This window comes from Acanthisitta chloris, unplaced genomic scaffold, assembly GCF_000695815.1.
Source record: "Acanthisitta chloris isolate BGI_N310 unplaced genomic scaffold, ASM69581v1 scaffold8155, whole genome shotgun sequence".
In the NCBI taxonomy this organism is placed as follows: domain Eukaryota; kingdom Metazoa; phylum Chordata; class Aves; order Passeriformes; family Acanthisittidae; genus Acanthisitta; species Acanthisitta chloris.
Window position 1 is genome coordinate 1 of NW_008672034.1, and position 12143 is coordinate 12143.

Here is a 12143-nt window from a genome sequence, read left to right on the forward strand (position 1 = left end):
ATACACACACACACACACACAATTTAATGGTCAGTTTCAGAATATCTGCCCTTCTGAATTTGGTGGGGTTTATTTTTAGAAAAAGTATTTCACTGTGCCAGAGTGCACTTGGGTGGAGGGAAAGGAAGGGGTGGAGAGGTGCAGCTTTCCTTATTTTAACTGTATTACTAAAACTTTTCCACGTGGCATTAAACAGCTGCTGAGATGTGTGGCAGCTCTGAATGCAATACAAGCAATTACAACAAAGACCTCTATGATGTATTTTGAGCACAGTGCCCTGTGGAGCTTGGGATGTTCTTTTTATAACATTACAGAACACTGCCATTGTTTTCCTGCAAATCAGAAAGGGAGTTGCTGTGTGTAATTTGGGAAGCCTGAGCTGTGATCAGGTGACCAGTGAGTTAAAAATCTAATGAAATGTTTTCGTTGGCTGAGTGTGCTCCAGCAGCAATGCCTCCTGTACTTAGCAAGTAATAACACCTTCAGCAGTGCACTTGTGTCCTTGGTATGCTGCAGTGGAGTTTTGCAGGATGCTTCAGCTGGTGAATCATTCTCAAGTCTGGGGATTTGCAAACATTTGCTGGTGGACCTCAAACCACCTCTTTCTAGTGTGCAGCCCTTTCCTCCTGAGAGCTGGTGCCATTGCTCCTGAAGACCAGATGTTGAACTAGCATCTAAAGGGGTTCTGCTTCCATTAAACACATTTTTGCACCAGCAGATTTCCTTTTCCTCCAGAATTCTGTCGCGTCTAAATTATTTCCTTCAGAACATACAGTGCACAGAATTACTTACAGGTAGAGTGGTTTCAGGGTACTGGTTTTCAGTCAGAACAATCCTCAAAGGTATTTTATCATCATAAACATTCCCAGGTAAAATCTGGGTTCCTAAACTTTTTCAAATGCAGAATATAATAGAAATCACAATTGAAAACTGAGGACAAACTGGGGTACAAAGAAGATGTCAATCCAGTAGGTGCTCTGAACTGGAAGGGGATCTTGCAAACTGTCATCACAGTGATGAAGGTCTTTGTATTCTGTGCCATTAATTTTATGGCTGTCTCCCATGTTACTAGCACACAGTGCTCCCAAATCCAGAACAATTTGACTGGAGTGTGTCTGCCTATCTCCAAAGCAAGCAGATGTGCATCTAGACCATTTCACAACTAGGTAGCTGCTGGATTATTCTACATTGTTTGAAAAGGTTCAGTTTTAACTTGAGAGATTTTGGCACTTTGCAAAGGTAGTTTTTCCTCAATCTGTTACACTGCATGAAAAGTGAAATATTCCTGGCAGTAATCTCCTTCTGGATGAACTCCTGTCTTGGATGGTTGAATAGGCTCCATTCAAACAGTAAATCTTCCAACATGTGCATTAGTTCTTTCAGCTGCCTTGAGAAAAGGTGGGAGTGTGCAAATAGCTCCCAGCACAGAGACAGTACAAAGGGCCTATTCTGAGCTGTTCCTGCTCTCTGAAACACCTGTCTGTGGACAGTTAATAGAGGTAATGGAAGGTTCATAAACTCCTTAGCTCTCCACTTGAGTGTTTTGGAGATTACTTCATTTATCTCAGCAGACGTTTGCAGTGCAGAGCTGTCAGCTGCTGTTAGGTTGCATTAATAGGCAGAGTGTCCTGATTAGGGAGCTCTTACTGCCCTCTATGTCTGCTGCTTTTTCAGTCACATAATTTCTGCTGTGACATTCACTGGATGCCTTAAGTTGAGCTTTTTGTCTCAAAGGAGAAAAAAAGAGCAGGTCTACCTGTGCTGTTAGGCCACAGCTAAGGCATTGCTAAGGTACTTGTTTTAATTTATGACTCTACTTTCTGTTTTTTCTTTGAAAATTCTTGAATTCCCATTTGTCTGCACCTCTGAATAGCTGATGGGCTTTTTGGGGATATATCTGTGTCGTGGTTTAACCCCAGCTAGCAACTGAACACCACACAAGTTGCTCACACACTCCCCACCAACAGGAAGGGGGAAAAATGGGAAGGGTAAAAGCTAGAAAATCTCATGGGTTGAGATAAACACAGTTTAATGGAGAAATCAAAATAGAGAAAGCAAAAGCCATGCACGCAAGGAAAGCAAACCAAGGAATTAATTCACTGCTTCCCATGGGCAGGAGATGTTCAGCATCTCCAGGAGAGCAGGGACCATCACACGTAACGGTTCCTTGGGAAGACAAACACCATCACTCCAGATGTCCCCCCTTCCTCCTTCTTCCTCCCACCTTATATCCTGAGCATGATGTCCTGTGGTATGGAATATCCCTTGGGTCAGTTTGGGTCACCTGTCCCAGCTGTGTCTCCTCCCAATCTCCCATGCAGTCCCAGCTTCCTTGCCAGTGTGGCAGTATGGGAAGCAGCAAAGGCCTTGGCTCTGTGTGAGCTCTGCTCAGCAACAACAAAAACATCTCTGCATCATCACCTCTGTGTTCTGCACAAATCCTAAGCATAGCCCCATACTAGCCACTGTGAAGAGAGTTAACTCTACTTCAGCTCAAAGCAGCACAGTGTGACAGCCCAGGACAGTTTGCAAATAGGAATGTAGTGATTTTAAATATATCATTAATCCAATTAAAGTGCAGTAAAATATGACAGAGTATGTTTATTCTGGACTCTAAATGCCACACACAAATATGATGTCCTGAATTCTTACATCTCTTGACCTATTCAGTTGTTTTCTTCCTGAAGAGCAAGTATTCTTCTCCAGGAATGACAGCCCAGGACAGTTTGCAAATAGGAATGTAGTGATTTTAAATATATCATTAATCCAATTAAAGTGCAGTAAAATATGACAGAGTATGTTTATTCTGGACTCTAAATGCCACACACAAATATGATGTCCTGAATTCTTACATCTCTTGACCTATTCAGTTGTTTTCTTCCTGAAGAGCAAGTATTCTTCTCCAGGAAACCAGCGAAACTGAACTGAAGTAAAACCTCAAGGGAGAAGATTACCATATTCAGTTCCTAGTTTCTGTATTTATAGATCTGCAGGCTTAGGTTTTGGGTTTTGTGAAGATTTTGGTGTTTTGTTTTTTTTTGCTATAAACACACATGTGAAACTTTTATGGAACAAAATGCCCTTTCTGACTCCAAATACCTACCTTGTAAATTGTTATATTTCAGAAATGCTGTTGGACTTGATAGTTTGCAGTGTTGATAGTGTGTGTGTTTGAATGTTCATGAATTGATTTAAGATATAATTTTAACCACATGAGCTTTGTTAGGGGAATACAGTTCTGAAACAGAAATGTTTGGCAGGTTTGCACATATGTTCCTTGTGTGGGCAGGAATTATAACCAAGAGCAGTGTTCATGCAGCCTTACACTAAATGTGGCTCTTGCTTCACATTCCTCTGCAGCCAAGCCCATGTCTACAACCTCTCTTTTCTTCTGGGGCTGTTTTCCATCCCACAACTGATGTCTGATGCTTGGGGTGGCACTGCATTGCAGCTGTGGGTGTTTGGTTACTCAGGCAATCTCTGTGGGACACTTTCTTCCGCTGCATCTCACCATCTCATCTCACATGTGGTTTTCTTTGGCTGTTGTGCAGCCCACTAGGCTATCTGCAGCCTCTGATAGATGGGATGCAGTAGTATTTTATGCCTGGAAATTAAAAAAAAAAATCAACCTGCTTCTGACAGAGCAGCATCATTAAAGTTAAATGGAGCCACTCAAGTATCTAATAAATTAGAAATTAATTAGCTGAAGTAACAGCTTCATTGCTCCTAATGTTTTTTTTCTAGATTATCAGCAGAAAGGCTCTTTTGTGTTTGCATGTTACTATTAATAAGTTATTTCCTGTAATTTAATTACAGCTTACTGGTGCAACTACCTTTGAAGGATTTAGATGTTGAGGACCACATAAAAGAATTTGCAGCAAAGCTGTTTTTAATCCCCAGCCCACCACCAGGACCACTCCACTTGGTAATTGCTCATCCTGCATTTCATAATCACTTTATGTCTTATAGAGCACTGAGATGCTGTTTTTTATAAGCTGGGGGACATTCTTGAGTCTCAGGTCAGAGATTGTACTTACTGATGTGAAACTGGTGTCAACACCTGTGCTTTAGAGTTGTGCATTATTAGTACAGAAAATAAAGAGTATGCCCAGGGTGCAAGGTTGAGTCCTGGCACTACCAGAACTCGTGGTTGTGTTTAGTTTTCAATATTCCTCTGGGAAGGATTTGTTTAATGCCAATTATTTTTGGTTTGAGATGATGCCTGGATAGATCTGGGGCAGCAGAACAGAGTCTAGTGGATGAAATGTCCTAGTCTGGCTGCTGCCTGAATAACCCTAGCTGAGAGGGGAAACTCACATCAATCACCATTCAGTGCTGTGTTTGTTTCTTTATGGCCCTTCCCAAGTCAAGCCAGATGTTATCTGAGTCAGTGATTTCAGCACACTCTGGTTTGTCTGCTGCAGCAGCACCTAGGGAAGCAGAGCTTCAGCCAGGGACTTCTCCTTAGCTGCTTTCCCTGACCCTGGGATGAGGGTTAGGAGTGGAGGGGAAAATAGAGTAGATGGAAGATTGGGCGATAGGCTAAATGAGCTGTGAAGTGCTGAAATATGCAGCACGTGCAGGATGTGACCCCCAGGGATTCGAGTTGCAGTGTTTGAAACATGGAGAGAACTCATTCCTTTTGGCTTGTTTTATTTTCTTAGCATGAGCACCTATGCTCACTTTTTTTGTTGATATTTTTTGTATTTTCTGTATGACTTCTATCAGTAGTTTTGATTTCCCAGTTGTATCTACAAATAATAATTCAATTATTTTGTTACAACAAAGCAAGTTTAATTCTGTTAGATGATTTTAAAAAAATTTATTGGCCAAGCACCCTGTGAAAATGAGAGGAGACAAGTCTGTATTAATCTTTCAAACTAGTTATGTCTTTTTAGTATTTCCTTCTTTTTCTATTTTAATTTTCTGCAGTATGCAAATATCTTCTTGCTCTCAATTCATGTTAATATTTTGTAGTTGGAACTAAAATCCCAAATTAAATGTGCTGTGGGAACATTTTCCTTAAGGAGTAAATGGAAAACATCTGTTATTTACAGGTATTTAATATGAAACCACTTCAAATAATAATTCCTTCACGAGAGGATCCAGACAGTCCAATTATTGACTTGGATCTTCACCTTCCATTGCTGTGTTTCAAGCCAGAGCAGGTGCTGCAGGTAAAACTGATGCTTTCAAATGCTTTAGAGATTGACAGTACTGGTAATTTGTGGTTTAGTTAAGCAAAAAACCTCCATAAACCCAGAAATTCAGTTAGTTCTGCATATTGGAGACATGGCACAATTAAACATAGTTCATAATAAGATACTTTGTTATTTATAGACCAGATTAGATTAAGGCACACTGTATTTCTTCCTCCTGTGGTTTAGAAATAGGTGCTGAATTCCGTATGAATGTATTTTAAAACGTGAATACCCAAGTTGAGTGACAGATTTTAGTTTGAATTCTCAGTACATGCATTTCTACAAGATTTACAAGAATTTTTTTCATGTGTAGGAAAGGGAGCTCTGGGATGGACTGATAATAATTGGCACTGCCATACAAATAAGTGTCAATGGTGCAGAAAGACAAGAAAATATGAAAACCTGTTTGCAAAGAATTTTTTCATTGCTTCACAGAATCTTACACTAATTTTGGCTTGGATTGTCCCTTGTAGGTTTCCCCATCCAATTCCCTGCTCAAAGGCCACCTGTGGAGTTAAATTAGGTTGCTCAGAGTCATCAGTGTTATTGGTGCCACTTCCTGTACAAAACCTCCTCAGCCCTGAGAGTAGGCAGTACTGCCTTACTGGTTTTGTACTCTGACCACATGTGCAACTCTCTCAAATCCTGAATGGTCCTGTGCAACTGGTGCATACTTCATTTTATAAATCTGCACAGTAGCCATTACAAATCAGCATTTGTGAGGCTGAGTTGGACAAGCAGATGACACATTTGTTCATCTCTAGTACTATTATAGATTCATAGAATCATAGAATTTTTGGGGTTGGAATGGACCTTACAGATCATCTAGTCCCAACCCCCTGCTCTGGGCAGGGACACCTCCTCACTAGATCAGGTTGCTCAAGGCTCATCCAGCCTGGCCTTGAACACCACCAGGGTTGGGGCAGCCACCACATCCCTGGGCAACCTGTTACTAGATGTAACTCTTTGTAAACATTTAACATTTTGGGTTTGTTTTCCAGATCATGACCTGTATTTTGACTGAGCAGAGAATAGTTTTCTTCTCCTCTGACTGGGCTCTGCTGACACTTGTTGCTGAATGCTTTATGTTGTACCTTCATCCTCTTCAGTGGCAGCACACTTTTGTGCCCATCCTGTCTCGGCAGATGCTGGATTTTGTGATGGCCCCAACATCTTTCCTTATGGGATGTCACATTGATCATTTTGAGGAAGTTAGCATGGTAGGTTTTAGCCCATGACCACTCATGCTCTTCACTTGCAGTGCATTTGTCCCCTTAAGTGAAGAGCTTATTAGGTTACTAAATGTTTATGTACTGAGATTAACATCTATTAATGTAATTACATTTATTTTTCTTGAAAGTTTTGTTTTTTCAATCCATGCAATCTTCTAGTAGTGGAAAATAAAATTCAGTCCTTTTCTGATTTGCCTCTTTGATGAAATAATTGTCTGAGTAGTATGTAAAGAAGAAGTGAATCTTTTTACAATATTAGTATATTTACAGTTGTTCTATTTTCTTTTGTTTAAAGGAAACTGAAGATTCAATTCTAATTAATATAGATAATGGAGATATTACACATTCCAAAATGGCTGAACAAGAACTTGAAATTCCAGATGTTCCAGCACAAGCAGCAGAAACTTTCATAAAAAGGTGAAGAGATAGAATCATAGAATTTAGGGGTTGGAATGGACCTCACAGATCATCTAGTCCCAACCCCCTGACATGGGCAGGGACATCTCCTCACTAGATCAGGTTGCTCAAGGCTCATCCAGCCTGGCCTTTGAACACCACCAGGGTCAGAGCAGCCACCACATCCCTGGGCAACCTGTTCCACCTTTACAGTAAAAAACTTTATTCTCTCATCTAACCTAGACTGTCCCTCCTTCAGTTTGAACCCAAAATCAATCTTGCACTTCTCTAGCTGTAAGATGCATAAAGGGCTAAGTAATTTCCCTTTAAAAGGCATGAAAATAACTGTTGGTGTTAGGATGTAAGTTGAGAGTTCTCTTCTCTGTGCAGAGTGGAGAGTCTCCAGCTGCATTATGATCTGGAGCTTTGCCACCTCCGAGCCAGCGCAGACCTTGGGGAGCTCCAAACGCGCAGGAGGACTTGGCAGCAGAAACTGAACATGGATGTTCAGCAAACCATGTTGCAGTTAATTGTTAATATCTTCAGGTGAGTGGACACAGCATATGGTGCTGGGTAAGACACTTCCACAGTTACTGAAAATATTCTCGTTTTGCCTTACTTTATATTTTGTTAAGGTCTTGGGTTTTGTCAGAGAGGTCCTGTAGCCTGCTGGAATACCAATAATTAATTTATTTGGGCACATATACATTGTTAGAGCATCTCAGATAAAACTGTTCTGATTTTGAACTTGTCCTTTGCATGAAGATTTCAGGAAGAGAAGTGCAGTCCTTATAGTTCGTAACTAGAAAAAGCTTAGGGCCTGGTAGGGATACTGGTCAAGGACACTGTCTTGGCCACTCCTATTTGAGGAAACTGAATTCAAACTGGGACAAGGTAGAAGAGCTGAAAGCAGGACTGGGCATTCAGAACACCTGGATGTGTTTTGGCCAACCAAAAAATTGCTGAGAATGGATGAGGTACCCAGAGAGTGTAACCACCTGAAAATGAAGGAGGGAGAGGAGGAGCTGTTTAGGCTCAATGACACAATATTGGCACAAGAATCACAGAATCATAGAATCAACCAGGTTGGAAAAGCCCTCCAAGATCATCAAGTCCAACCCTACTGTGGTTACTAGACCATGGCACTAAGTGCCACATCCAGTCTCAGCTTGAAAACCTCCAGGGATGGTGAATCCACCACCTCCCTGGGCAGCACATTCCAATGCCTGATCACTCTCTCTGTAAAAAATCTCTTCCTAATATCTAACCTAACCCTCCCCTGGCAGAGCTTGAGTCTGTGCCCTCTTGTCCTGCTGCTGGTTGCCTGGGAGAAGAGACCAACCCCCACCTGACTCCAACCTCCTGTCAGGGAGTTGCAGAGGGTGAGAAGGTCTCCCCTGAGCCTCCTCTTCTCCAGGCTCAACACCCCCAGCTCCCTCAGCCTCTCCTCATGCCACTTGTGCTCCAGTCCCTTCACCAGCCTCGTTGCTTTTCTCTGGACCCTCTCCAGCAGAAGGACCAACTGGGCCAGGAGCTGAACTCAATGATCCTTCTAGGTCCCTTCCATCTTGGGGAATTCCATGATTGTATGACAAGAAATGCTGAGTATTGGGTGTGTTTGGGACTGGCATTTTAACAATGACATGGAGTAGGATTTGGGTTTTTTTCTATATGGTGATTTTCATTGTTCTTAATTTAATGCATGTGTTGATAGTCACAGCTGCATTATCTTATCAGTCTGGGTGATGGTTGTAAATCCTGCTGTTACTTGCTGGTATCAGGGGAGAGAATGGATATGTGGTAGGTGATTCATACAAAAATGTGCAGAAAATGAGTGGCTGCTTTGCATATGCTTAATTTCTTTTTACCTAGCTAAAAACACACCCATGAAAATGAAACTGCCCTCCTGGTGTTCCTAAAGAATCTGATTGCAGGGTCAGAGTTCTGGAAAGATCTGTGCAGAGAACCATCCCCAGCCATTCCTTGGTGCCTCCTGCTGTGGGTGGTGCTCCCCTTTGGATCAGCTACTGAATTGCTCACATGAAATCTCCCTGACACTTTCAGAAGGTGCTGTGTTAACTTACAGAGTACAAACACAGGGTGTCTGTGTTAGTAGATCAGCTTAGGGAGTGTTCCTACTAGTGGCCCTCCAGGAAGGACAGTGGGGAATAGGACAGTCTTTACAGCTAGCTGGTTTTGGAAACTGAAATGCATTTACAACCTGGTGTACTTCCACTGTGGGATTCGGTGGATTTCAGTGTTTGGCAGCAATAATTCCAGACAAAATGAGGAGGATAAATGCGTTTTGCTCTTAGCAGCTTGAACTCTTGAATGCAGATGCTTTGCTCTGTAAGAGATAATGTGTCACAAAAGGGTTGATTCTTCTCTTGCTTTCTTTTTCCTTTCCTTCAAACTTTCTTTGTTCTTTTCTTTCAGCCTTGTTTCTTCTATCTTCTAATTCTACCAATGTCCAGGAGTGAAGGAAAGTAAATTTCTGATGCAGTTGTGCTGCCAGTTGTTCTGTCTTCAGGGAAGCTCCTAGTGATTTTGTGTGTGTGTTGGTTCCATGTTTAAAGCAAACAGTGCTAACTTACGTGGATTATATAGAACTATGTACTTCTGTTCACCATCCTTTTCCCTGAACCCACATGGCTTGATAAACTGTTAATAAGATGTAATAGTAAGAGCTCTGTATTTGATGTGCATGTTACAGATACAGTGTGATGGGACAGTGTGAGGTCTGGTCACATCTTTCCAATCACCTCTGTGGATAGGTACACTTGCCTCTTTTGTGCTCCAGTGGGTTGATTGTGATTCAGGAGCTGTGTATGTAAATGTGATTCCAGGATTGGAGCCTAAGTCATGATTTACACAGATTCTCCTTCATGCTTTACTAGATCTCACAGGCTCTGAGTGAGTTTGCTGATTTGAAATGGCAGTGGCAGCAGGTGCATGCCTTACTGCTCATAAGAATTTGATTTTTTTTCCATGATTCAGTAACTCAGACTTGCTCAGTCAAACTGAGTTTGCCTTCTGATACTGCAGCATGTTTCTATTTTGCCTTCTGATACTGCAGTGTGTTTCTAGTGGTACCAATGAGCAGCTGCTGCTGCAAAATTGCAACTTGCTTACAAATCTCCAAGCATGTTTATCTATTCCTTCATTTTTGTCTCCAGGGAGGTAAAAGACCATCTAAATTATGAACACAGAGTGTTCAACAGTGAAGAATTTCTGAAAACAAGAGCAGTTGGGGACCAGCCATTTTACAAGAAGGTAAATTCAGTGTTGTGGTTCTCTGTTATCAATCTGGGTTAATGCCAAATGTTAATGGATTGCTCACACTTTGGTCTGTGTGCTGGTGTGGAACCACCAACTTTCACAGAATGCTTTACCAAATTTATTTGCTACAAACAGATAAAATACTAGGCAGTGTTTTGGAGAGCAAGGTACTGTGTCATTCCAGAGCAAAATACTTCCTCAGGGGTTGGATTATCCCGTGGCAGATGGTCAGCAGAGCTCCATCTAATCTGTATTTTAAGCACAGGCACTTGTCCAGACTGTCTTTATACACAGACATGAATTTTCAGCCAGTCTGTGTTTTATTAATTAGCTTCCTTCTTATTCCAACCAGCAGTAAGAATGTTGTGCTGTTATTTAAGCTTCTCAAAAATAATATATTAGTATTTCCCAACTTTTTGGGGAGGATACTGTAAATTGTTTAACAAACCTGTGGGCCAAAGCAAAGGCTTAACAAGGAATATAAGGAAGTGCATCTGTCATTTTGCAGTTGCTTTTAATTTTGTCCCATGTGAAAGTTAAAAAAGTTCTTGCTGCTAGAGTTTGGCAGTTGGTTCTCTGGACTAACCATTTTAATCCTGGCAAAAAGATCTGGTCATTAATATTAACAGGTCCTGGTTGATAACAATTCTTTTATTTCTTGGGTTTTTTTTCCATCTTGAAACATATGATACAAGTTTCTGAACATCTGTTTAAAGATCTCAGTGTGTAAAGGAAATTTTACTAAAGTGGTAGTGGCTAAACTTGACAGCATATCTGGAATTTAAAGGTAACAAACTGATGAATCCCAGATGGGAAATAGTGTTTGTTTGTTGGATAAACCTTCCAACATGAGTAAACATGAAAATAACCTATCAATGTGTCACTAGGAGAGAAATTAGCTGGAAATGTTCTGACCAGGATTTCAGATGAAGAGAAATAATTAAAATATTTTGGATAGCAGAAATAGTGGCAGTTTTATGAATTGAAATTTAGAATAAATTTTGGACTTAGATGTGCACATTTAAGGAGAGATTTGAGCAGTTGTCTCACTGAAAGACTAAAATAACATAGTGGCAGGTTTGTTGTCAAGCAAGACTTGGAAAATAACACATTATAGAGCAGTTCCTAGTGGGATCTGGAATTATATTAAGAGAACTCCAGAAGAACCGTTAGAAAGGCCGAAATTTTGGAGTCTCCTGGACACACAATTCCCATCGGAACACGCCACCTCGTGGGGAAAGACTGAAAATCAGGAATCTTCGTGGCTTTGGAGATGTGTTTTACGAGGCACATTGCAACTGGATTGATAAGAGGCATTTGGACGTTCATAGCGTCATATAACACACATTATATATTACATACACATTGTATAATGTTATATAACACACGCTGTATTGCCTCGAGTCCTGGATTTGGCCTTGTGGATTTGGCTGTGCAGTGGTGGGAGGTGGTGGCTCTCTGCTCCTTTCAGTTCACACTTGGCAATTTTTATGGTGTCCTCTATCCTAAAAGTAACAATTTCACCCTTTTAGAAATTATTTCTGGGTGACACCACAATAATGACCTGAGCAGGGATCAATTTTGGAGGTTACCAGGAAAGGAGATGGCTCACTTGTCTTTTCAGCTTCATGGCATAATGTTAACATGCCAACAACCTTTTTACTCCAAACCATAGTCAATATTATCGGTACTTTGTACACCCAGAAAAGAAACTGTTAAACTTGTAGTTAAACCTCTCTGTTTTGCTCAGAATTTCTCATTTTTGCTTGGTTTCATCTCCTGGAGAGCACTCTGAGAGTACTGTTTGCCACTCAGCAACTAACACCAAAGTCCAGAAGGTGAATGGAAACTGAGTTAGTTTTCTGTTGAAGCTTTCAAATCTTTTTGGTTTTGTGATTACTCAATTGGAAGTTCTCAGCTTTGCATGAGTAGGAAATAAAAGTGAGCAAAACAGTCTAATAAAAATGTAATTTATAAATGATCCACAGTTCACCCCTTTGTGTCTGACAGGTTTTAGAGACCTACATGTTTCACT

The 12143-nt window shown here is 40.9% G+C and overlaps 1 protein-coding gene across 1 annotated transcript in view; it reads left to right on the forward strand.

Annotated features, from left to right (window-relative positions):
- Positions 1 to 3816: 3816 nt before the first annotated feature.
- DENND3 (DENN/MADD domain containing 3) overlaps positions 3817 to 12143 on the forward strand; it is a gene marked incomplete at its 5' end in the record, with an annotated part of 20642 nt that continues 12315 nt past the window's right edge. The window contains 7 exon segments of the mRNA XM_009074350.1: positions 3817 to 3925; positions 5058 to 5177; positions 6203 to 6421; positions 6729 to 6850; positions 7220 to 7375; positions 10006 to 10102; positions 12119 to 12142. Of these exon segments, the coding sequence (XP_009072598.1) occupies positions 3817 to 3925; positions 5058 to 5177; positions 6203 to 6421; positions 6729 to 6850; positions 7220 to 7375; positions 10006 to 10102; positions 12119 to 12142 (847 nt within the window).